The following is a 26,275-nucleotide window of genomic DNA, read 5'->3' as shown; positions in this document are numbered from 1 at the left end:
AATATTCGGCATAAATTACACGATAGATCTGCTACAACCAGAGACCTGTACTATGTGAAATACTGTGCACACAATTTCCCTCTTATCTGCCCAAGTGAATATGCAAGAATTAGGTTAAGTTCATACCTTAGATAAGAAATATAAACTCTGACATGGTAGGAAATGAAAAATTATCAACCATATTTTTATCATCCAAATCCAAGTGCAGCCAAGAATCTAAAACTTAAACACTTTCTGTAATATTATATACTACGGAAAAATGTAGCTCTATCTACTACTCAATGTGGCTGTATCTGCTACATTATCTTGCTATGTACCAAAATTTGTATTTGTATCTGCAGTCTATAAAAATCATCTCAGTTTCCAGAGGAAAAAAAAAACCTGCTGCTCATGGAAGGTCACGTCCACTTAAATAATTATGAGCTGCAAAATCTTCTTTTGTAAGTTTGGAATAATTGGACGGTACTAATGCTCCAATGAATAAAGGAACCTGGGACCTATTCATTTTCAGCAACTGGGTAAAAGATCAGATGACCGACAACTTCCCGCACATAAAAACAACACGAGGGATCATTTAGCCGACAGTCATCTCTCCAGAGTACCCCGAATACAGTAATGCTCGGCCAAGTGCTCCTGTGCTTTCTATGAGAAAGTCATTGCAGACTTCTCTGACGTGGGATTAGAACAAAGGGATAGGCCATCACAAATGCAAAGTTCCAGATACTTCTCTCTCCATCTCCACACCATTGGTCAGAATGGACTTGGGAGGTAAACATTAGACTGTCAGACATTCCAACCAATATCAGCGGGATCGGCAGACAATCTCATGTGTATGAGAGCTTAAGCATGTCTTCAATAATAATTGACAGACAGCTGAAATGATAACTAGGTTTAAAGAGAACCAGTCACTCAATCTTTGCTTCCAAAATCATGGGCAGCATGAATCACAGCCTGGCTACATGAAAGGCCAGGTGTTTCCTCCAGCTTTTCAGAAATCACATGGATTGAAGAGTCAGCTGAGGTCCATAAGAATGGATGCACCCCTGACCGGCTTCTCCCCGCACCTCTATAGTTTATTGACAGATCTCCTCCAGGAGTATACATCGAGAGCTGTCAATCAACTGCAGTGATACAAAGAGAAGACAGTCGAAGACAGTGCCCAGCTAATCACATCTGGTCCTATGGTCCCAAGGCAGCTCTTCAAACCACGATTTCCCTGAAACACCGGTGCATTACAGAGGGAAACATATGTGGCTGCAATCTTAATCAATAAGAATATATCAAGAATAAGTAATCACAAGGTAGTCAGAGCTGCGGCTGCTGTCTCACCCCCTGTTGATCGCTTATATGTCTGAAGGCGAGGGCAATGATGCCAGCACTGATTCAGCACAGGGACAATATAACCACCACATGTGAGCACCCAAAAAAGTGAGTTCCGATATCGCTGAAACACAACCGGCAACCAAGCCAAGTAGCAGTCTTTAATTTAACAGAAACAAACACTCAGATTGAGAAGGCATTGTCCAAGTAGTGGACAACCCCTTTAACAAATTATAGGTAATCTGTCAGTAAGTTACTTTTAGCCCACAATGCTATTGATTATGAGAAAAGAAACCAGCCCTTTTTTTAAATGCCGATAGTGCCTGCCATTCCTACATCTTGTGGTAGGGCATTCCTCAGTGCAACTGCTCTACCTATAAAGAACCCTTTCCTATGTAGCTGCCAGAATTGCCTTTTCGCCACACTATAATGAATGTCTCCAGTCCTTGGAAGGAATAAGTCACATGCCATTAATTCAATTTGAGGCACTGTTAGCAGCCATAGGACGCTACTGCATTATGCTTACTATCATACTGCAGTCATGGCAGATTTGCACCTGTTCATTTATTTAGAAGGTGCTTTCTTTTTTGGCATGAACGATAGATACAGTGGGCAGGTGATAGAGGAGCAGGGACTATAGCTCAGTTCATAAAGAAAATACAACTTTCCTTCACTTTCTGTAAATTACACTTCAGATGGGAAAGCATTCTTCTTCATGTCCAAAGAGGAAAATGATGGAATACTTGTGTGGATTGTAAAAGCCAGGCCGGCTATTGGCACGGTTTTATTGTGCTGCAAAGGAGCTGAACCACGCAGAGCAGGCCAGCTCTTTCTGAACATGGGAGAAATTGTTATGCAGCACAGATTTGCGCTACAGCTGCAAAGTGATTTTCAAATGAGGCACTTAGAGCACGGCAGGAATAAGAAATCCCTGGCTCTCCTGTGCCGGGCTGTTAATTTTGTCTATCGGTTAACACTTAGTCACTGCTCCAGGACATCACCTTATCTTGTAAGGTCAGAAGACTTCAGTAAAAGTATCATTTAATATCTCTATGGGAGTGGAGAACAAAAAAAAATTCTATTGGATAAAACTCAGCTAAGGCCTGTTTCACACTTCCGTTTTTGACCATAAGTCAAAATCCGCCGTTTTTGCAAAAAAACGGATCTGCCATTTTTTTGACGGATCCGTTTTTTCCCCCATTGATTTGCATTACCGGCGGATCTTGACGGATGGCCATCCGTTGGATCCGTTTTTTTGCGGATCCGTCATTTTTTTTTGCGTCCGCCGAGGTGCCTGGACAGACTATGCAACGTTTTTTGCAGTGGGGGATCCGCATTTTTATAGTGCGCATGCCCGGAGGAATGAAGTCAGGCGGAAATTTAACCCTGAAATCATTTCTGGCGAACAGAAAAAAATCTCTCTCTCCTCTTCCCGGGCAGCAGTTCCTTAAAAATTCTTCATTCGGCGGATCCGTCAAAAAAAACGGACCGGTGGCATCCGTTCACATCAGTTAACAACGGATCCGCTTTCCGCCATTTTGGCGTATTTTAACTGACACGAAAAAACTGATGTGTGAAACAGGCCTAAGGGATCGACCATCGGTGAAAAAGTTCGTTACTGCAAACCAACAGGTGGATTCTAACAAACTACGGTAGATCATAGTCTAAACGCTTTCTACAGTCAACACACCGTAGTAACAAAACAAGAGTACATAATAGAAAGGACTTGTACAGAAATCAAAGGGGAAGATGTCCACAATGATTAAAAAATACATAAATAAGATGTATATTAGTGGCCCAGATCCCTTTTTCTGTTCTGCCGCACACTTCTATGCATCTCGCACATGGTATGAGAAATATGTAATGCTTCAAATCCTCTTCACTTCCAAATCTCCATACTCAAAAATGTCACAAGATGTCATTGGCTTATGTTGCACAGTGACTTTACCTTTTTTTTTTGTCATTTCCCAGAAAAAAAAAAAAAAAAAAAAAGTATCGTATTGCCTTTACAGACAAGGCACAAGTAAATGCAGCATTGCTAACAAGATTGGATTCGGACATTTCTTGCCACGTTCTCTAGGAGCATACACAGGAGAACGGTGCAAGCACTTCCATTTAATGGTGTTTCTTTGTGTGCCTCGGATGCACGATTTACAAAGGGTAAACTGCGTAACAAGAAACAAATTCATCGACAAAAGTGCAGATATAAAGCTTATCTGGGCTCCACTGTACTGTAAAACATACAGTCACATTCCAAAATATTTACCGTAATATGTGGATGTGACTGCTTATGCAAATAGTAATTAAAATAAAACATTCAGCATTACTTTATGGTGCAACGTCAACAAATAAAAAAGGAACAGTGTTAACCCTTTAGAGGTCTGGGCCAAACCCTACCTTTCTATCAAGAGTCGTTAACCATATATAGGTGTATATTAGACATCTTGTAATCACCCAGATATTATTGGCATCAAGATAAAAAAAGGTTATAACACCAAGTGCCAGGGATACTTTCACACGGCAGGGTTTCACATCAATCAGTATTTGTAAAACAAAACCATGAGTGGAAAAGAAAAAAAAAAAAAAAAACCTCACAGGAAAACTGTAATGAGAATTTAACACCTCTCGTGTTTTGGACCCACTCCTTGGCTTTGGCTCACAAATACTGATATGAGAAAGTGGTCCAGTTCTTAGCATGAAATCTGAACAAAATGACCCTTAGGTCTTTATTCACACATTTGTATTTTTGGGATTTATTTCACAAGTATTTTTCAGCCAAAACACAGAAAAACTGTGAATTTTTCACTTATAGTTTGTCTTCTTGGAACTAGTGCTGCTTAAACTATTGATGATGTGTAAATTCAGATCAGTTTCAAGCATCTGATTTTTTTCATATGGGTTTTATATGTGTTTTTCCACTGATTATAATGGTCATGTCAAGTCCAGATTTTATCCTAGTCACAGGTCAAAATCACCCAGTAAAGGAGTGAAAGCCCTGAACAGCACCCTAATGGCATCTTACTGCTGTAACTTTTTATTACGGACTGTTTGATAGGTGATGCTCGACAAACCTCCATCAGTTTTTTTTCTTTGCAAGAGAAATACTGATGGTAAAAAACTGACACACTGACCAACCACTGATGAAAATCGGTACGTTGCTCATGCATGCAAAAAAAAGTGAAACCAGTCTAAGAGGGCACTCTACTCTTTCAGGACATATAGCATAGTAGAGATTTTCTGTTATGATGTCTATAGGGAGGTCAGGTTTGGAAACTGTCAGAAGCGGAAGTCATAAAGGATTGCCAACGTTTAAAAAAAAAAAAAACTTCCTAAGAAAATAAAAACAGCACTATGGCACCATCCATATTGCAACATTCTGAAGAGTTCTGACATCTGTAGGGTGAGTTCACAAGCAGATTTATTGCAGAACTTTGGAGGACTGTCCCATTCATCTGAATGGAGATTACAGAAAATCATGCGCATGCTACAGAGAAAAAGCCCACTCAGATTTAGGGTCATATTGTCAGTCCGAGTGCCATCTGTGAAAATAAACGGACTGCTATCGGACCAATGTTATTCAATGGTGCAGAGCAGATGAGTGGGGGGTTTTTTAATGACCGAATTTGCGTGTGGAAAAAAAAAAAATCACAGCATGCACTAGTTTCTCCCGTAAATTGCATGAGATTCACCCATTCAAGTCTATTGTGGCGGTAAAAAAAAAAAAAAAAATATTCAGATGCCACACGGAGCCACAGTATAGCATCCAATTTTTATGGATACATTGCAATTCTGTAACACGGGAAACTGTACATGGTCTGATAAATGATTAATCGCTGCTGAGGTAAGAAAACAGATTGCATGCAGCTGACAGGTGAGAAACAAATCGTCCTAGTTTTCTGGATGAAACTCTGAATTATTGTTTATACGCTCGTGTGAATCTATACAGAGGACTTACAATGGGAGACATTTCTGCCACAAATCTGTGGTGTGTGTGAATCCTGAACAGAAATCTGTCAGAATTGTACAACAATCACTACGTGGGTTCAAACCAGGGACAATTTGGTGCAGATTTCGGGAACACACCTCGCAGGTAAACTATTTTCGGAGAACTAACATACGTGGAATTTAAAATATTTAAGCCACCAAATCTAAATGTAAAATGATACGGAACAACGCAGGCTAATAGATTGTGCATCTATTTTTCCTGAGCAAATCAATAGCACCACCTGACACCAGGGATAGGAGGTGGGCACTGATGTAGCGGGGATCACTCATAACTTGGTGTAAAGGGCTGCATGGAGCTGGCTCAGCATTGAATGATGAATGTGGTGGAGAAATCTCAGAGATAAGCCATTTCCTTGTGTAGGAGGAATCAGCTCCTATCTTTGGTGTCCAGCATAAAGTTGGGTGTGTGACATGTGGACTTTAAACCCTTGCATGCCCATCTGTGAGACTCCATTGCAAGGCTCTTTGCACACAACTATTCTATTAGCAGTGCATGTGGCATCTTGAAGACTCCACTTTCTTCTGTCCTGTCACAAAGAGCTGCATTACCAGCTCACACAAGCCCAGGGGATCCATTCACTCCCCACAGTAAAGAGAGGCTGATGAAAGCTGTCAGAGTAAATCTATGCTCACTTTTTGGATGGTTTAATTTCAATGGAGCATGAAACTCCCCAGGATTGTTAAAAGGCTTAGCCAGGCGTGCCGTTCTCCCAAATATATTTTAATTATGCATTGGTCTTAATTGTAATCAGATTAAAAAACCTTGAAAAGGGGGCACAAATTGAAGTTTTCCCCTATGACTACTTAGAACTTATGTCAGCTTTCTAAGGAGGGGACCACTACTTGGCGATGGAAGGGGAAAGTAGTCATCCAATTAACAAGACACATGTGCAGCTTCTTAAAAGAGCAAAGATCTATAGGATGGGGCTATAGTGGGGATGTGAAGTATAGAGGTTTAGATGCCGCCGCAAACACATGGCACTTAGACAAAAACTTATATGACGGCAGCAAGTGAGAAGTGTACATTTAAAAAAAAATGGCATTAATTCTAGGTAAGTTGGCTGAAGTGACACTGACTTCACTGTGAGCTTAATGTGAGAATGAGATGAGAACATGGACAACGCTACGCATTCCTGATTCTTGGAGATATGTCATCTCCCAAGAGAAAAACCCTGAGATATCACAGAAACAAAGCTTTGGATACACAAGTCCTTATATATCAGGGATACCATATACAGTGGGTAGGATTATATACATGTGGGGTTATCACTGCACCTCCCAGCTCATCACTTCACTACATCAGGGTTATTGTGAGCCCTAATATCACGGATGATCTAATAATATGGATATGGCTCCTAGATTATGGATCACTAGTACTACTGATCTAGTAAAGTGCTGAGCACTGATGACCTGGGAGGTGCAGTGATCACATATGTAGAAGCCTGAATCTCAGATGTAGTCTAACCAATGCACCCAGCAGACTTGCATAACTGCGGTATACAGCAGATAGATATATATATATATATATATTTTATGGCACCACTGCCTCTCTCTCTCTATATATACACACAGCTATGAAGTTGGCCTCTAGGCTCCATCCTGTGCCCTGCAGGGATTCCCTACCTGGCCCATCTGCTCAGCAGTCCTGTGTATGTACCTAGATGATCCCATTCATACCGAGTGCCCAGCAGGGATGATGGGCTGGGAGTGCAGTGAAGTTCCCAGAGGGGGTGATGCTGGAGGAAAGGTCCTGGAGAAAGTTTCCCTCCTACCTGTCATCATAGCAGAAATCAGCGCCCAGGGTGTTGAGATACAGGACGAGCCCCAGGGCGCTGCTCAGCACCTCAGCGATCATGTCTCCTGCCCTCAGCCGCGGCTCTTTGTCTGCTCACAGCCCGCTCTCCATGCCTGCTCGCCGGCCGGGGATGGATGGCGCTGCCCTGCCCCGTGCACTCCGTCAATCCCGGGATGGCAGCTTCCTAACCCATGTCAGCGCTCCGTGGTGTACGCGGCGGGCGGGCGGGCGGCAGGGACGGGCGCTGCGCTGACAGTAGTGGTGCTAGGAGGACCGGCGATCCCAGCTGTCCCCGGCAGCGGACTGTCAGCACTGAGAGCAGCCGGCCAGCAGCATCCCGGGAGCAGCAGCGTGCAGCTCCGTGCTGCCTCACTGCGCATGCTCGCACGGTCCTCCCCTCTCGGGCCACGCCCCCTATTCTTCTCCTGATGTGTCAGTCTCCGCCGGTCCCCGCCAGTTGCTGCCCTGAGCACCGACTCACTAGTGATGGAAGAGCCACCCAGCTTTCTCACACCCCGGAGCACATGTAGTAATGCCTCCCTTGTAATTATACAGCCGCACGTTGCTGTTCAGGGCTCTAGAAAAGTGAGGGCAGCAATAATAGGGGGAAGGTCAGAAATGACACCCACCGCCACCTGCGACCAGACCCTACTGTCATTCCCTGCATCCTACATATGGAGTCTCATTGTAAAAAAAGGAAAAGTGTCGCATTTATCACCGAACAATGGAGTATACCGAAGCTCAAAAGTGCAAAACAACCAGAAATAACACAAAAGGCTGTAGAGTAAAAATAAGGACGGTCCGGACCGCAGATGGCATTACTACAGTGCCCCCAGCCTGAAGACTGCGTCACCTGCGTTGTACCTCACAGCCGGAAAGAGGGGGCAACCACCAGACTCACCACCCATGAGTGGGCGAGCGTGAGCCCCAAATTAGATCAGATATGGATACCTCACAGCCGGAAGGAGGGGGCAACCACCAGACTCACCACCCATGAATGGGCGAGCGAGAGCCCCAAATTAGATCAGATATGGATACCTCACAGCCGGAAGGAGGGGATGACCACCAGACTCACCACCCATGAGTGGGAGAGCAAGAGACCCAAATTAGATCAGATATGGATACCTCACAGCCGGAAAGAGGGGGCAACCACCAGACTCACCACCCATGAGTGGGCGAGCGTGAGCCCCAAATTAGATCAGATATGGATACCTCACAGCCGGAAGGAGGGGGCAACCACCAGACTCACCACCCATGAATGGGCGAGCGAGAGCCCCAAATTAGATCAGATATGGATACCTCACAGCCGGAAGGAGGGGATGACCACCAGACTCACCACCCATGAATGGGAGAGCAAGAGACCCAAATTAGATCAGATATGGATACCTCACAGCCGGAAGGAGGGGATGACCACCAGACTCACCACCCATGAATGGGAGAGCAAGAGACCCAAATTAGATCAGATATGGATACCTCACAGCCGGAAGGAGGGGGCAACCACCAGACTCACCACCCATGAATGGGCGAGCGAGAGCCCCAAATTAGATCAGATATGGATACCTCACAGCCGGAAGGAGGGGATGACCACCAGACTCACCACCCATGAATGGGAGAGCAAGAGACCCAAATTAGATCAGATATGGATACCTCACAGCCGGAAGGAGGGGACGACCACCAGACTCACCACCCATGAGTGGGCAAGCGTGAGCCCCAAATTAGATCAGATATGGATACCTCATAGCAGGAAGGAGGGGGCAACCACCAGACTCACCACCCATGAGTGGGCGAGCGTGAGCCCCAAATTAGATTAGATATGGATACCTCACAGCAGGAAGGAGGGGGCAGCCACCAGACTCACCACCCATGAATGGGCGAGCGAGAGCCCCAAATTAGATCAGATATGGATACCTCACAGCCGGAAGGAGGGGGCAACCACCAGACTCACCACCCATGAATGGGAGAGCAAGAGACCCAAATTAGATCAGATATGGATACCTCACAGCCGGAAGGAGGGGACGACCACCAGACTCACCACCCATGAGTGGGCGAGCGTGAGCCCCAAATTAGATCAGATATGGATACCTCACAGCAGGAAGGAGGGGGCAGCCACCAGACTCACCACCCATGAATGGGAGAGCGAGAGCCCCAAATTAGATCAGATATGGATACCTCACAGCCGGAAGGAGGGGGCAACCACCAGACTCACCACCCATGAATGGGAGAGCAAGAGACCCAAATTAGATCAGATATGGATACCTCACAGCCGGAAGGAGGGGACGACCACCAGACTCACCACCCATGAATGGGAGAGCAAGAGACCCAAATTAGATCAGATATGGATACCTCACAGCCGGAAGGAGGGGACGACCACCAGACTCACCACCCATGAGTGGGCGAGCGTGAGCCCCAAATTAGATCAGATATGGATACCTCACAGCAGGAAGGAGGGGGCAGCCACCAGACTCACCACCCATGAATGGGCGAGCGAGAGCCCCAAATTAGATCAGATATGGATACCTCACAGCCGGAAGGAGGGGACGACCACCAGACTCACCACCCATGAATGGGAGAGCAAGAGACCCAAATTAGATCAGATATGGATACCTCACAGCCGGAAGGAGGGGACGACCACCAGACTCACCACCCATGAATGGGAGAGCAAGAGACCCAAATTAGATCAGATATGGATACCTCACAGCCGGAAGGAGGGGATGACCACCAGACTCACCACCCATGAGTGGGCGAGTGAGAGCCCCAAATTAGATCAGATATGGATACCTCACAGCAGGAAGGAGGGGGCAGCCACCAGACTCACCACCCATGAATGGGCGAGCGAGAGCCCCAAATTAGATCAGATATGGATACCTCACAGCCGGAAGGAGGGGACGACCACCAGACTCACCACCCATGAGTGGGCAAGGGTGAGCCCCAAATTAGATCAGATATGGATACCTCACAGCAGGAAGGAGGGGGCAACCACTAGACTCACCAACCATGAATGGGCGAGCGAAAGCCCCACATTAGATCACATATGGATACCTCACAGCCGGAATCAGGGTACGACCACTAGACTCACCATCCATGAATGGGCGAGCGAGAGCCCCAAATTAGATCAGATAGGATACCTCATAGCAGGAAGGAGGGGACGACCACCAGACTCACCACCCATGAGTGGGCGAGCAAGAGCCCCAAATTAGATCAGATATGGATACCTCACAGCAGGAAGGAGCGGGCAGCCACCAGACTCACCACACATGAGTGGGTGAGCGTGAGCCCCAATTAGATCAGATATGGATACCTCACAGCAGGAAGGAGGGGGCAACCACCAGACTCACCACCCATGAGTGGGGGAGCGTGAGCCCAAAATTAGATCAGATATGGATACCTCACAGCAGGAAGGAGGGGGCAACCACCAGACTCACCACCCATGAATGGGCGAGCGTGAGCCCCAAATTAGATCAGATATGGATACCTCACAGCAAGAAGGAGGGGGCAACCACTAGACTCACCAACCATGAATGGGCAAGCGAAAGTCCCAAATTAGATCAGATATGGATACCTCACAGCCGGAAGGAGGGTACGACCACCAGACTCACCACCCATGAATGGGCGAGCGAGGGCCCCAAATTAGATCAGATATGGATGTGTCTCCATGTTTCACTTTCTAGCAGACAATTGTCCACAAAAAAAAAAATCCGGACATGTGAAGCCCCTTCGTATACTGTAATGGCTGTTTTATCTATCCGTGAAAGACACAATTACAAAGAAAAAGGAAGTGATGGGCTTCCATGGTGCAGGAAATTTACACAGTATGTGATGGGAAACTCAATTGTAACACTGCCTGAAAGGAGTCAGGAAACATCTTTTTTTCACACCTTTGGTCTCCATCACAAGTCAGTGTGCCCAGTACATGTGATGGCAGTTTTCACACATACCATAGAACCTTACACACATAGACCCATTCATTTCTGCAGAAATGAGCAGGTCAGACACTCGGACAGGCTTGACCCGACTACTGTGTATATTGGAAGTCAACGGGAAACGCAAGCATTTTTCCAGAAGACCCTAAGGGTATGTGCACACGCCGTGAATTCTGCGTTTCCGCAGTGTTTTTGGCCCTGTGGAAACGCAGCAGATTTTGCTGCGTTGTACAGTCCCTTTATTTCCTATGGAAATAAAAAACGCTGTGCACATGCTGCGGATTTTTCCGCGCAGTTTGGTGCAGTTTACAATCCGCAGCATGTCAATTCTTTTGTGCAGAAACGCTGCGGTTTCACACCTCATCCATTATGAGGTGTAAAACTGCAGGGCAAAACCGCAGGCAAAACCGCAGATAAAGTCCTGCGGATTTATCTGTGGTTTTCACTACAAAATCCGTAGAGCCAAAAAACTCTGTGTGCACATACCCTAACAGGAGGGCTGGTGAGGCAGGAAAATTGCTGTCATGGATGGAAACAGTCCTCAAATAGAATGGAAACATCTTGGGGAAGACACCCGGACGCATCTCTGACTCACAGGTCGTTGATGGTTCAATGCTTTCAGATTTTATGTTTAACATTGAAAGGGTATTTCCATTGCTTACATTTGTAACACATAGACAGGATATTTTATAAATATACAGTATATGACTTGCATGTATTTAAGAATAAGGCCCCTTCACATGCAACTGTCAATTGAAAGATGGTTGGAATTGCCATTCATTTGGACTAGCTTGGCCCGTGCAAAATTTTCGCACATTGGTCATCGTGGGCGCAGGCAATTTCATAAAAAGCAGGCTGGTCAAATTGTAAATGTATTTCATGAGATGATAAATACAGACAGGTATTTATATATGTTGCTTGGTAATACAATACATTGTTTTGATAACTAGAGGCTATAAAATGTTTGTTTGGGTCTTTTCTTGTTGAAGGGATCAAGTTTACCTTTGAAATGGTGTATCATTTGTGTGTGTGGGGTGAAGTAATCAACGAAAAAGCAATGCATGTTTACAAATGTGTTTGCATATGTGACTCACCTGCAGTGAAGTGTGCAATCCTCCAAAGTGCCTGAAATAGGCTGAGCAAGCACTTGAGCAAGCTGGAAAGACTTCAAGGCAAATGGTCAGATTTGTTTGTGATGTCTGTAAGCAGCTTTGTGGTAGCGTGCTTTGGGGTAGTGTGCTGCCACCTGCGGGTAATTTGACCTTTCAAATTGTGTATCATTTGTTTGTGTGGGTGGAGTATGAACAGAGCAAGTGTGCACTTCAATAGGCAGTGCATGTTTACAAATGTGTTTGCATATGTGCCTCCCTGCAGTAAAGTGTACAGTCCTCCAATTTGGCTGAAATAGGCTGGGCAAGCAGTTCCGCAATTAGGAAAGCCCCTAAGGCAAATGTTTGGATTTGTTTGTGGTCTGTAAGCAGCTTTAGGGTAGTGTGCTTTGGGGTACTGTGGTGCCACCTGCAGGTCATTTTTCCTTACTGCAGGTTTATGAAAATTAATGTTTAAACTGTAGTTTGTGATCATATCCTGGATGTGTGGTTTGTTTGGCTATTTTCTTGCTGCAGGGGGCAAGTTTACCTTTCAAATGGTGCATCATTTGTGTGTGTGGGTGCAGTATGAACGGAGATACAAAGTGATCACCGAAAAACAGTGTTTAGAAATAATAGAATAGATGGGATTTCCTGTCCTCCTTTCAACTGATAGACGTGTGCAAAGGCCTTGTTCGCAAGACACATGCAGTTACCATTGGTGGGACCTGCATCTACTATATATATATGATATTTACTGTGAACATGACAGAAAGGATTCAGCACCTCTTTTCTCAAGGTGAGGCTGGGTACAATTCCAGTCCAATATTTCCACACTTGCCAAATACTAGATTTTTGTGTATTTGGGGGAGTGACTAATTGCGCAGTCTGTGCACGCTATCCACCCATCACTCTAAGGCACGTGTGTCAAACTCATTACAGCGCATCCCACTGTGACGAGATGTGCAGAGGACCTGGTCACACTATGACTGGAGCAGCTGGGGAGAGGGCAGAGATCTTTATTTTTTTTAATGTGGGGCCATTATACTGGAGCATTATGTACAGCCTTTTATACTGTGTGGGGCACTATTTGAGATGATTATACTGTTTGGAGCACTATGTGTGGCCATTATACTGTATTGATTGCAACATGAGGCCATTATAATGTATGGAGCACTATGTGAGGCTGTTATACTGTATGGAAGGCAATGCAGGGCCCTGTTATACTGTATGTACGGAGGACTATGTGGGTCCCACTATAGTGTATGGAGCACTTTTTGTGGTCATTACACTGTATGGAGTACTGTGTGGAGAGTACAGTTAGAGAACAATGCTGTGATATGGTCACCATTCCTTCTTAGTATGAGTGAAGGAGGAGGGTACTGTGGAGGAATTCAAGGTTTTTTATCCTTTGTTATTTCAAATTTAAATTAAGCCATTCGGCCATATGATTTCTACTGCTCTTACACAACATGCTGTCACGGCCCCGATCCCCACTTGCCTCGCTGCGCGCACCTCCCGGCGTGCCCTGCTCCCCGGCGCGTCCCCGCGCCCGGCCTCCGGCTCCCTCTGCGTCGTGCACCTGCGCACTGCCTTACTCCTGGCGCGCAGCCTCCTGGGTAGAGTGACGCGCTGGCCCTGCCTCCAACATGGCGGCGCCCATCTCTACTTATGCTCGGCGTCTGGACAGGTAAGACGCCTGTCTATTGAATGCGGTGACGCTGTCTCTTGGCGGCGTTCTCTGTGTTTCAGGCCCTTTCATTCTTGCCACTGCCTGTGCTGTGCTCTGTGTCTCTGGTTCCCTTATCCTTGCCTCGCGCTTTCTCTGTTTTCTCCCCTTCTGTACTTTAGCCATACCGTACCCTCCTTGGGTCCCTACACCTTCTCTGTCCTGCTCCTTCTGTCTTCTCGTCCTACCCTCATACCTTCCCTGTTGTTCGCCTTGCTTCCCGCCTAGTGTATTATTTGTGCTTCCTCTCTATTACAGCCTCCAGTCATTGTCACCCTCGGCTCTCCGGTCCTGTGCCCTGCCCAAGGTCTCTGTGTTCTCCTGTGCTTAACTGTACGGATACGTCTGTGCCTCCTTACCAGTCTATAGCCCCAGTCGTCACTTTGGTTCTGGCTGTCACGGTTCTATCACCTGGGGGTCTGTCCCTAACACTCCCTGTATAGGGGGTGGTTCTCAACTGGGCGCTTGCCCTCGGGGGCTCTGGAGCCGTGACCCAGAGGGTCCACTTCCGGGTTTTCTCTACATTCCTCTTTGCAACAGCAAACCGTAACACATGCTATTACAATATTTTATTCTAAGATCTATTAATTAAAATGTAATGGGACAACATCTTTATCTTTGTTTGCATATGAAAAAGTCCATCGATAAATTTGATAAGGAAAAATTTCCTCAATTGTACACATTTTTTAAATAAATATCAAGGTTGGCCCACGACTTTGTCCAAGCTTTTAATTTCGGCACTCTGTGTATTTGAGTTTCACATCTTTGCTCTAAGGGTTCGGTCGAACAAGCATGTTGTCGGTCTGAGTGCTGTCTTTTGAAAATAGACAGCACATGGACAGCACTAGTACCAATGTTATTCAATTGGGCTGATCAGATCAAGTCTACATGTGAAACAAATCAAGTTTCTTCCACATGTTGGGTCAGACTTACCCATTCAAGTCTATGAGTCTGCAGAAAAAAACGGATCTCATATGGAACATACGACAACATTAGGGTTTTTTTTACGAATACATTGCCAATGCCATTTTTTAATGTAGGAAACTGTAAATGGACTTGTAAATTATTAATAGCTGCTGCTGTAAAAAAAAACAGTTTGTACACGGATGAGAAGTGAGAAAATAATCTTTTTCTTGATGAAATTCTGCCGATGTTTTTATACGCTCATGTGAACCATGCCTCAGACTGTCGCTGGATTCATTTTACCTAAAGTTAATTTGAGGCATAGGCACAAAGGTGAGTCTTCAGTATAAGGGTCTGATCTGTAAGCGGTTGCTGGCAGATGGACATATGTACTTTGATCAAAATGTGCACCAATAATCTGAAGTTTTTACGTGTGTAACTGGGTCGCCCTCCCAGGGCTGTTGGGTACTCGGTACCGGGCCAGTCTCTCAGAGGGGAATGTCACAGCAGCGGTGACCCGGTCCGTGGCCCTGGGCGCCATGTAAAAGGGAATTAAGTGATGGAATAAAGTTTATGAGTGAATGATTTGTGACGCCACCTGTGGTGTTTGGCAATGAAGCTGTTAAGCCGACGCTGCGGACAGATCCACTGGGACAGATGGTGGGGTGCAGCAATGATGGTGTAGCCCTCCACAGGCAGGGCTGGAGTCCCAGGGCAGAGTAGATGAAGAGGGTAGGTGTTGAAGAAGAGGGTGTAGTGTTTGGCACAGAGATGTAGCAGTGCTGGAGAGTTTGCAGGAAGAAGGCAAGGACACAACAGGGTGCAGTTTCTTTACCTTTACTATGCTTGGCAAATGCAGTCCAGGGTCCAGATTACAGATGGCACAGGAGCTGGCTAGCCTGGAAGCAACTTAGGAATCTCTCTAGGCAGATGGGTTGTGTAGTCTCCTTCCTAGCGCTTAGTTTTAGGTACTTGCAGTACTGTGTTACACTGACGTTCCACTTGCTTATTCTCTTTAGAACTCCCTCGTATGGCAGACAGCTGTAGCCTTTCTCTTCTGGCTCACACGTCGCTGTTGTGCCTCCGAGTCTTACGTGGGAATAGAGCATCTACAGCTTCCTATTCCTCCGGTTTCTGTTGCAGAACCATCAGTGTCTATACAGCCTTGGATACCGGGCTCCAGATCATGCGCTATAGCTGGGAATGAGCATGAACTCTCTGCTCACTCTCCCAGCTCTTCTCCTCACGTCCACACACGTTGCCCTCCTCACACAAACTCCTAATTTCCCCTTCCTGGCCCTCAGAAAGCAGCTCTTCCCCCAGTTTTTGGGTTCAGAGCTCCCTCTGCTGGCCTGGAGTGGAAGCTGTTTTGTGTGTTGTGATTCACTGCCAGAGAGATCCTTTATTGCTTCCAAGCATGACATCATACTCCCTAGGAGAAGGTAATGCCACTGTGGCGACCATACTCCAGGAGGCGCCCCTTTCCCCCCTAATGCAATTCAGTACTCCTGGACTGAAGGGAAAACAAGTAAAACATATTAACAATTATAAATATAACAAGATTTAAAAAAAAATGAAAAATACAAAAACCAAAACCAAAAGCTCAAAAATAGTTCTGATGACGATTAGTCCATGCGTCAATGTCCTTGGTCCATTTCCTTAGCAAGTTGGCAAACTATTTACAAGTATTGTTTTGACCACACATAGTATTGTGGTCCAGCTGTCCATGAAAACAAAATAAGATCTTCTAAAAGGTTCTTACAGAGTCTCTGTAGGCACAAAACTTGAAACGTTGCATATTTACAGATTAACAATTACAAAACTTATCTATATGCGGAACCTTAAGGGTGGAATACCTTGGGTACTACGGACCGATCTACGTAGCACTGGTGTTTTTTGGGGACCTTACTGGTTGCCTTGTGTTAACTACTGGTGTAGTGTGTGTAGTACTGGCTACAATACTGGTGGTTCTGCGTAGCACAGGGATACTAGATTTCCTAGGACCACTTCTTCTCACCGTGGGCATGACAGATTCACCACTTGCAGGGTGAAAATTCTCTTATTGTACTGCTGGTGTAGCATCTGCTGCTTGTACTTGCTGGTTTTCAGGGTGGTCTTGAGTCACTTCTTCTTGCACTACCAGTTGGGGAAAGATCAAAACTGGCACCACTATGGCTTGATCTATTCTGGTCCAGTTTGCAGGAAATTATCCAAGTACAGTGCTGACCTTTTCTTCTTCTTCTATGGGTTGAAGGTTGTTTTGTTCTTCCATTCTATCCTTTAGTTGGTCAGGGCACAGTTTCAGTTGATCCCTCGATGCTGCTGATGAGGTTTCTCCTCCATCCTTACTGGTAAGGCACACCTTGGTGTTGTCGAAGTTTGATGGTAAGACGGTGTAGGGTTCAGCTTCCCATTGGTCATCCAATTTATGCATCCTCCTTTTCCTCTTTAGGACTTGTTCTCCTGGTGACAAGGGAACTGCAGGTGCATGTTGATTGTAGTTCTTTTCTTGTTTTTATCTCGCCTGAGCTAGACTCTTTTCTACACACTCTTGTACTCTACGGTACTGTTGCTGCCGTTCTGTATCACAGTCAGCATCTGGTGATGTCACCTCAGGTGTAAGGACTCCCATATCCAAATCAATAGCAGCTTGCCAGGTCTCGTTCTCATTAGGTAGGCTGGAGTGCAGTTGGTGGAATTCACAGGAATGTGATTGTAGAGGTCGACCAGATCTGGCAACTTTTCTGGCCACAGATTCCTCTCTTCCAAAGGCAAGGTCTTCAGTAGGTCGATCACCACCTGATTAATCTTTTCACACATGCCATTGGTCTGCGGATGGTACGGTGTTATCCTGATCTTCTTGCAACCGTACAAGTTACAGAATTCCTGGAACACTTCTGCCTCAAAGGCTGGACCTTGATCTGTAAGCACTCGCTCGGGATAGCCATGTGGTCGACAAAAGTGCCATTGGAATGCTCTGGCTGCTGTCCTGGCTGTTTGATCCTTGACAGGCACGACTACCAGGAATCTCGAGTAGTGGTCGACGATGGTAAGAGCATAAACATAGCCTGAACGGTTTGGGACCAGCTTCACATCGTCCAGGGCGACCAACTCAACGGGTTGTTTGGTTATTATTGGCTGCAATGGAGCTCGCTGGCTGTTACGGTCCTTTCTGCGCAGGTTACATTGTTCACACTCCCGGCACCAATTTTCAATGCCTTTCCTCATACCAGCCCAATAGAATCTGTTGTGAGTTCATTTTCCCCTTCACCATTGAGGTCTGATGAACTCCCTCTTCTGGTGAAGGAAGGTAGTGAGGCTGATTACAAAGCACCTGAGCAGAATGATGATGACTGGGTGACTGGAATTGCTGACTGGATATAAGGCAGCCGACGCCCTTCTGCCTTGCGGGTGATTTCTCTGAGGGATTCTTGGAGACCAGTCTAATTCCTGCTTCCCAAAAGCTAAGTTTTCTGCTCTTCTTTTTGCATTTGTGTTTTGGTTTTGTTTAGCCTTGTTTTTCTGGATTTCTGCCTTTCCCTGCTGGGTGAGCTGAATTCCTTTTTGCTCTGTCTTCAGAAAATACCTGAGTACTGATATAATCTTTTTGAAGCCTAGCGTCTTCAGGGCTTTTTTCCCTATAAGTCTATTGGCTCTTGTTTTTGAGAGTGTTTTTGCGGATTGCAGACAGCAGCTTTCCTGTCCTGTCCTATTTAGTTAGCTTGGGCCCCATCATTTGCTCAACCTATCTTTCTATCTGTGTTAGTGTTTTCATCTTGCTTCACCGTCATTATATGTTGGGGGCTGCCTATTGCTTTGGGGTCTGCTCTGGGGCAGTTTAGATTTCCCTTTCTATCTGTCTTTAGGCTATGTAGTTCTCTGGCTGTGATCGAGGGGTCTAGGGCACCGTAGGAACCCCCCACGGCTACTGCTAGTTATTGTTAGGTCCAGGGGTCTGCAATCCGATAGCTGCCAACTTCTCTGGTTTTCTGGACTTAGCTAGTATTTCTGTTTTTGCCTCCTACGGTGACTCATTCATAACAGAATCACCCGCCATACCGCAGATCCTAGGGTACCCAATAGCAGGAAAGAATTGTAAAAAAAAAAAAAAAAAAAAAAAAAGTATGTATATTTTTTCCTCTATATCTCTGAGGCCGTAGGGGGAATTTTTTTTTTCTCTCAATGGAGATAAAGCAATTGTCTGATCGTGTGGAGCAGCTTGCTGTGGAAGTGCAGGGAATTTCCACCTACCTTGCTCATTCACATGCTGCTGAACCAAAGATCCCTACTCCTGATGTGTTTTTTGGGGATTGGTCTAAATTTTTGAATTTCAAAAATAATTGTAAATTATTTTTTGCCTTGAAGCCTAACTCGTCAGGTAGCTCCACGCAGCAGGTTAAAATTGTCATCTCTTTGCTGCGTGGCGATCCCCAGGATTGGGCGTTTTCTTTGAAACCAGATGATCCTATTCTGACTAATGTGAATGCATTTTTTCAAGCCTTGGGGTTGTTGTATGATGAACCTAATGCTATTGATCAGGCTGAAAAGACCCTGTTGGCATTGAGCCAGGGTCGAGATTCTGCAGAATTGTACTGTCAAAAATTCCGAAAGTGGGCGGTCCTTACAACCTGGAATGATAATGCCTTGGCAGCTCTCTTTCGGAAGGGTTTGTCAGAAGCCGTAAAAGATACTATGGTGGGATTTCCTGTTCCCTCTGGTCTTGACAATTCTATTCCATTAGCCATTCAGGTTGATCGGCGTTTATGTGAGCGCAGGACTGCACGAGAGGTGTTGCCACCTGTTGAACAAGTGTCTGAACCTATGCAATGTGATAGAGTTTTGTCCAGGGAGCAACGTCAGGAGTTCAGAAGGCGTAATAAGCTGTGTTTTTTTTGTGGAGATGCCTCGCATATTATTTCTGTCTGTCCTAAACGAGAGAAACGTTTTGCACACACGTTTTCTGTGGGTGGTGTTCAACCTAAGTTTCTTCTGGCAATTACTCTGATCTGCTCCCTGTCCACATTTTCCGCCAAGGCTTTTGTGGATTCGGGAGCAGCCCTGAACCTAATGGACTTGGATTTTGCTAAACGTTGTGGATTTCCGATGACACCTCTGCGGACGCCTATCCCTTTGAGGGGGATTGATGCTACTCCTTTGGCGAAAAATAAACCTCAGTTTTGGACCCAGGTGGTAATGCGGGTCGCCCCAGACCATCAAGAAAATTGCAGATATTTGGTGTTGCGTAATTTGCATGATACCATTGTTCTGGGGTTTCCCTGGTTGCAAATTCATAATCCAGTTTTGGATTGGAAATCTGTGTCTGTGGTGAGTTGGGGTTGTCGGTGTGCCCTTAGTGAGGCTCCGTTTTTTTCCACCTCTCCTCAGTCGCATGATGTTCCTGACTATTTGGTGGACTTTTATGATGTATTTAGTGAGAATGAGTCTGCATCTTTGCCTCCTCATAGGAGGTTATGACTGTGCAATTGAACTGAGCCCGGGGTGTAAATTTCCCAAGGGTCGGCTCTTCAATTTATCTGTACCCGAGCACGAGGCTATGCGATCCTATATTAAGGAGGCGCTGGAGAAGGGTCATATTAGACCATCCTCTTCACCCTTAGGTGCCATTTTTTTTTCGTGGCCAAAAAGGATGGTTCAATAAGGCCTTGTATTGATTATCGTGCCCTCAACAAAATTACTATTAAATATCAGTATCCGTTACCCCTGATTTCGGATCTATTCTCCAGAGTTAAAGGTGCTTGCTGGTTTACCAAGCTTGACCTCAGGGGGGCGTATAATCTTATCCGCATTAAGCGTGGGGATGAATGGAAGACGGCGTTTAATACTCCGGAGGGACATTTTGAATACCTGGTGATGCCTATTGGGCTCACTAATGCCCCTTCTGTCTTCCAGTGCTTCATGAACGACATTTTCCGAGACTTTGTGGATAAGTTTTTGATTATCTATCTGGATGATATTTTGATCTTCTCTAAGGATTGGGAATTCTCATGTGGAACATGTTCGGACTGTGTTCCGGATCTTGAGGGAGAATTCCCTGTATGTCAAAGGATCGAAATGCCCTTTAGGGGTACAGAGGATTTCATTTTTGGGATTTATTTTGTCTCCGTCAACTATTGAAATGGACCCGGCCAAGGTACAGGCCATTTATGATTGGGTTTAGCCCACTTCTTTGAAGGGCCTCCAGAAGTTTTTGGGTTTTGCTAATTTTTATCGGAAATTTATAGCAACATTTTCTAGTATTGCCAAGCCATTGACTGATCTGACTAAGAAGGGTGCTGATGTGTTGAATTGGTCTCAGGAGGCTGTTTCTTCCTTTCAGGAGCTGAAGCGAAGATTCACTTCTGCCCCGGTTTTGTGGCAACCTGATGTCTCACTCCCGTTCCAGGTAGAGGTGGACGCTTCTGAGATTGGTGCAGGAGCTGTTTTGTCCCAAAAGGATCCTGTAACATCTAAAATGAATCCCTGTGCTTTCTTTTCCCGAAAGTTCTCTCCATCTGAACGTAACTATGATGTGGGGAATCGGGAACTGTTAGCCATGAAATGGGCATTTGACGAGTGGAGACATTGGTTGGAGGGAGCTAAACACCAAGTCGTGGTCCTCACTGACCACAAGAATTTGATTTACCTGGAGTCGGCCAAACGCTTGAACCCTAGACAGGCTAGATGGGCCTTGTTTTTTTACACGTTTTGATTTTGTGGTCTCTTTTCTTCCTGGCACTAAGAATGTCAAGGCAGACGCCCTCTCTAGGAGCTTCTTTGCTGATTCTCCTGTGGTGACCAAGCCTGCTATCATCTTAGGCGAAGGGGTAGTTCTTTCTGCCATCTCGCCCGATTTGAGACGTGCTCTGGTAGAGTTCCAGGAGGACAAACCTGAGCGTTGTCCCAGTGGAAAGTTGTATGTTCCTGACCAGTGGAATAAGAGAGTGATGTCTGAAGTTCATTGCTCTGCATTGGCTGGTCATCCAGGTATTTTTGGTACTAGAGATCTGGTGAGTCGGTCTTTTTGGTGGCCCGCCTTGTCTCGTGATGTCAGGAATTTTGTGCAGTCCTGTGGGACTTGCTCCAGGTCTAAACCTTGTTCTCGCTCTAGTGGGTTGTTGATGCCTTTGCCGGTCCCCAGGAGGCCATGGACCCATATTTCAATGGATTTCATCTCTTATATGCCTGTCTCTCAGAGAATGACTGTTATTTGGGTGATTTGTGATAGGATCTCTAAGATGGTTCATCTTGTACCACTCCCTAAGTTGCCATCTTCCTCTGAGTTGGTGCCCCTGTTTTTGCAACAGGTGGTTCGCTTACACGGGATTCCTGAGAACATTGTATCTGACAGAGGAGTTCAGTTTGTGTCTAGATTTTGGAGGACATTCTGTTCCAAGCTGGGAATTCAGTTGTCCTTCTCCTCTGCTTTTCACCCTCAGACCAATGGGCAGACGGAGAGAACAAACCAGACCTTGGAGTCATATTTGAGATGTTTTATTTCCGCTGATCAGGATGATTGGGTTTCATTTTTGCCCTTGGCCGAATTTGCTTTAAATAATAGAGCTAGTTCTGCCACTTTGATGTCACCTTTTTTTTGTAACTTTGGGTTTCATCCTCGATTTTCTTCAGGGCAGGTGGAGCCTTCTGCCTGCCCAGGTGTTGACGCTGTGGTGGAGAGAATGCACCACATCTGGGACCAAGTGGTGGATAAGTTATCTCTCTCCCAGGAAAAGGCCCAGCGGTTTTCCAACCGACATAGGACCATTGGTCCCCAGTTTAAGGTTGGTGATATGGTTTGGTTATCATCAAAAAATATCGCTATGAAGGTGGTTTCTCCTAAGTTTAAGCCTAGATTTATTGGACCTTACAAGATTTTGGAGATTATTAATCCGGTCTCTTTTCGTTTGGCTCTTCCTGTCACATTTAAAATTCATAATGTGTTTCATAAGTCCTTGTTGAAGAGGTTTGTTGAACCAGTTGCTCCTGGGGTGGCACCTCCGGACCCTGTATTACTTGAAGGTAACATGGAATATGAGGTAGAGAAGATACTGGATTCCCGTCTGGCTAGACGGAGACTCCAGTATTTGGTTAAGTGGAAGGGTTATGGTCAGGAGGATAATTCCTGGGTCTCTGCCTCTGATATTCATGCCAAAGGATTGGTGCGTGCCTTTCATCGGGCTCACCCTGATCGCCCTGGTGGCGTGGATGAGGGTTCGGTGACCCCTCCTCAAGGGGGAGGTACTGTTGTGAGTTCATTTTCCCCTTCACCATTGAGGTCTGATGAACTCCCTCTTCTGGTGAAGGAAGGTAGTGAGGCTGATTACAAAGCACCTGAGCAGAATGATGATGACTGGGTGAATAGAATTGCTGACTGGATATAAGGCAGCCGATGCCCTTCTGCCTTGCGGGTGATTTCTCTGAGGGATTCTTGGAGACCAGTCTGATTCCTGCTCCTCAAAAGCTAAGTTTTCTGCTCTTCTTTTTGCATTTGTGTTTTGGTTTTGTTTAGCCTTGTTTTTCTGGATTTCTGCCTTTCCCTGCTGGGTGAGCTGAATTCCTTTTTGCTCTGTCTTCAGAAAATACCTGAGTACTGATATAATCTTTTTGAAGCCTAGCGTCTTCAGGGCTTTTTTCCCTATAAGTCTATTGGCTCTTGTTTTTGAGAGTGTTTTTGCGGATTGCAGACAGCAGCTTTCCTGTCCTGTCCTATTTAGTTAGCTTGGGCCCCATCATTTGCTCAGCCTATCTTTCTATCTGTGTGAGTGGTTTTTCATCTTGCTTCACCGTCATTATATGTTGGGGGCTGCCTATTGCTTTGGGGTCTGCTCTGGGGCAGTTTAGATTTCCCTTTCTGTCTTTAGGCTATGTAGTTCTCCGGCTGTGATCGTGGGGTCTAGGGCACCGTAGGAACCCCCCACGGCTACTGCTAGTTGTTGTTGTTAGGTTCAGGGGTCTGCAATCCGATAGCTGCCAACTTCTCTGGTTTTCTGGACTTAGCTAGTATTTCTGTTTTTGCCTCCTACGGTGACTCATTCATAACAAGAATCTCTCCCGGAGCAAGGCCTCCAACTTCTTCCATCCGAAGTGTCCAGCTCCATTGTGGTATGCATCTAAGACCATTGATGCCTCCCTCTTTGGGACTATCACTTGCCAGACCAACTCATGAGTGCGGGCATTGATACTCCTCCAGCACAGCTTTCCCTCATAGATGAACAGCCTGCCTCTTTCCTTCCACAACTGCTGGGTTTCTTCAGGAGCATCTGGACTTGGGCGTGAGTCAGCTTGTGACAGTAGCTCCTTTACCTGGCAGAATGCGTTGTCGCTATCCTGCGTTTCTGACCAGTCATGATGAGGCAATGGATTTAGGGTAGCCTCTTTCATGACAGACCGTATGTTTCTCACTCCTTGGGCACGTTGGGCCGCAATTGGCCGGTGGTAGCCAGGTAACTCTATTTCTTCGAGTGCCTCAGGGTCTTCTCCTGCATCTGGCAGATTGGGCATTCTGGACAGCGCATCAGCATTGGCATTCTTGTGCCCCGCTCGGTACTTGATGGTAAATTCATAGTTAGACAGCCGGGCCATCCATCGCTGCTCCAGTGCACCTAGTTTGGCAGTTTCCAAGTGAGTCAACGGGTTGTTTTCCGTGAAGATGGTAAACTTGGCTGAAGCTAGGTAATGCTTGAATCATTCAGTCACAGCCCAGACTATGGCGAGGAACTCCAGTTTGAAGGAACTGTAGTTGTCAGGGTTCCTTTCAGTGGGACGAAGCTTCCTGCTGGCGTAGGAGATCACTCTTTCTTTGCCATTCTGTACCTGTTACAGTACTGCTCCCAGTCCCACGTTGCTGGCATCAGTATACAGAACAAATGGTTGGTCATAATCTGGGTAGGCCAGAACTTCATCTCCTGTGAGAGCCATCTTCCGCCGAGTGAAGGACCTCTCCAGTTCCTCATTCCATTCAAATGTAGGACTCTTCTTCCTGGTTTTCTTGGGCTGGCCCACCAGAAGATTTTGCATAGGCGTGGCTATCTCAGTGAAGCCTTTGATGAACCTTCGGAAGTAGCCTACCATCCCGAGGAATTGCTGTACCTCATGGAGATTGCTGGGCTTCTGCCAGTCCCAGATGACAGTGACTTTGTCAGGATCCAGTGCCACACCTTCTGCACTCACTACATGACCGAGCTACTGTACCTTGGGCTTCAGGAGGTGGCATTTGTATGGCTTCACTTTCAGGCCAAAGTTGGACAAGGCTTCAAACACCTCAGCCAGGTGCTTCAGATGGTCTTCATAAGTCTTGGAGAAAACAATGACATCATCAAGGTACAACAGAACTGTCTCGAAGTTCTTGTGTCCAAGACAGCATTCCATCAGCCGTTGAAATGTCCCGCGGGCGGTGCAGAGCCCAAACGGCATGTAGATGAACTCGCAGAGACCCATTGGTGTAGTAAACGCTGTTTTCTCCTTGTCTGCCTCTGCCACGGGAACCTGCCAATACCCACTAGTGAGATCCAAGGTGGAAAAAAAGTTAGCAGTTTTAAGTGCAGCTAATGACTCCTCAATTCTGGGTAATGGGTAGGCATCCTTATGTGTAATGCTGTTAATTTTTCTGTAATCAACACACATTCTCATGGTGCCATCTTTCTTTTTCACTAAGACTATTGGAGCTGCCCAGGGGCTACAACTGTCTCTGATCACCCCAGCCTCCTTCATTTCCCGCAACATACTTTTGGCACATTGATATTGTGTTGGGGGTATAGGCCGGTACCTTTCTTTAATGGGTGGATGATCTCCAGTGGGGATATGGTGTTGAACCCCTTTTGCCTTCCCAAAGTCTAGGGGGTGTTTACTGAATACCCGCTCATACTCCTGAGTCACTCGGTAAACCCCATTCTTTTGGTATGAAGGGGTGGAGTCAGTTCCCACCTGCAGCTGCTGACACTACTCCTCCAGCTGCTTTACAGAGCCATTGTCCTCCATCTGGTCGGATGAGACCAAGGGCTCTGCAGCCTGTATGGCGTTGTTGCTGACAGTAAACAGCTTAGCAACTGTGGCATACCGAGGTATTGTGGCCTCCTGTTCCCCATAATTCAAGAGGAGTACAGGTACTCTCCCTTTGCGAACATCAACTACCCCTCTGGCTGTCAGGACAGTGGGCCTGCTATCAGAGTACACTGGCTCTACCAAGGCTTGGTAATCTTTTCCTCTGAGGCCTATGGCTGCCAGACACCAGATTAACATTTCACATCTGGGGGGGTATCGCAATGGGGAAAGAATCACTCACTCTGACGCTACCAATTTCTCCGCCAGACAGTTCTACCTGCTGTCTTTGCATCAGGGCCTTGATCTCCTTCTGCAGGACTCGTTGTTCACTGGAACCAGCAGTCTCAGCCACCTGTGGCAACAAAACAATAACCTCGGAAAGACAATTTTCAATCACTTTAGTACCAAGGGTCAACATTGGATTACATTCTCGTCGATCAATGTCTGCAGCTATCAGACCTTGAGATTTTAACTCTAC

At 46.0% G+C, this 26,275-nt stretch overlaps 1 protein-coding gene across 3 annotated transcripts in view; it reads right to left on the bottom strand.

Annotated features, from left to right (window-relative positions):
* TMTC2 (transmembrane O-mannosyltransferase targeting cadherins 2) overlaps nucleotides 1–26,275 on the bottom strand; it is a 454,418-nt gene that overhangs the window by 407,717 nt on the left and 20,426 nt on the right. For 2 of the 3 annotated variants that reach the window (XM_073556990.1, XM_073556989.1), the window contains exon 1: nucleotides 7,098–7,603. The exons of the other annotated variant lie outside the window; for it this stretch is intronic. In XM_073556990.1, coding sequence (XP_073413091.1) covers nucleotides 7,098–7,180 — 83 coding nt within the window. In that variant the 5' untranslated portion in view covers nucleotides 7,181–7,603. Of the gene's footprint in view, nucleotides 1–7,097; nucleotides 7,604–26,275 lie in introns of those variants that run through there. 3 annotated transcript variants of the gene reach the window in all.

Source organism: Dendrobates tinctorius, unplaced genomic scaffold (assembly GCF_039654945.1).
Source record: "Dendrobates tinctorius isolate UK_male_01 unplaced genomic scaffold, ASM3965494v1 ptg000241l, whole genome shotgun sequence".
Taxonomy (NCBI): Eukaryota; Metazoa; Chordata; class Amphibia; order Anura; family Dendrobatidae; genus Dendrobates; species Dendrobates tinctorius.
This window is presented reverse-complemented; position numbering and strand designations above follow the sequence as displayed.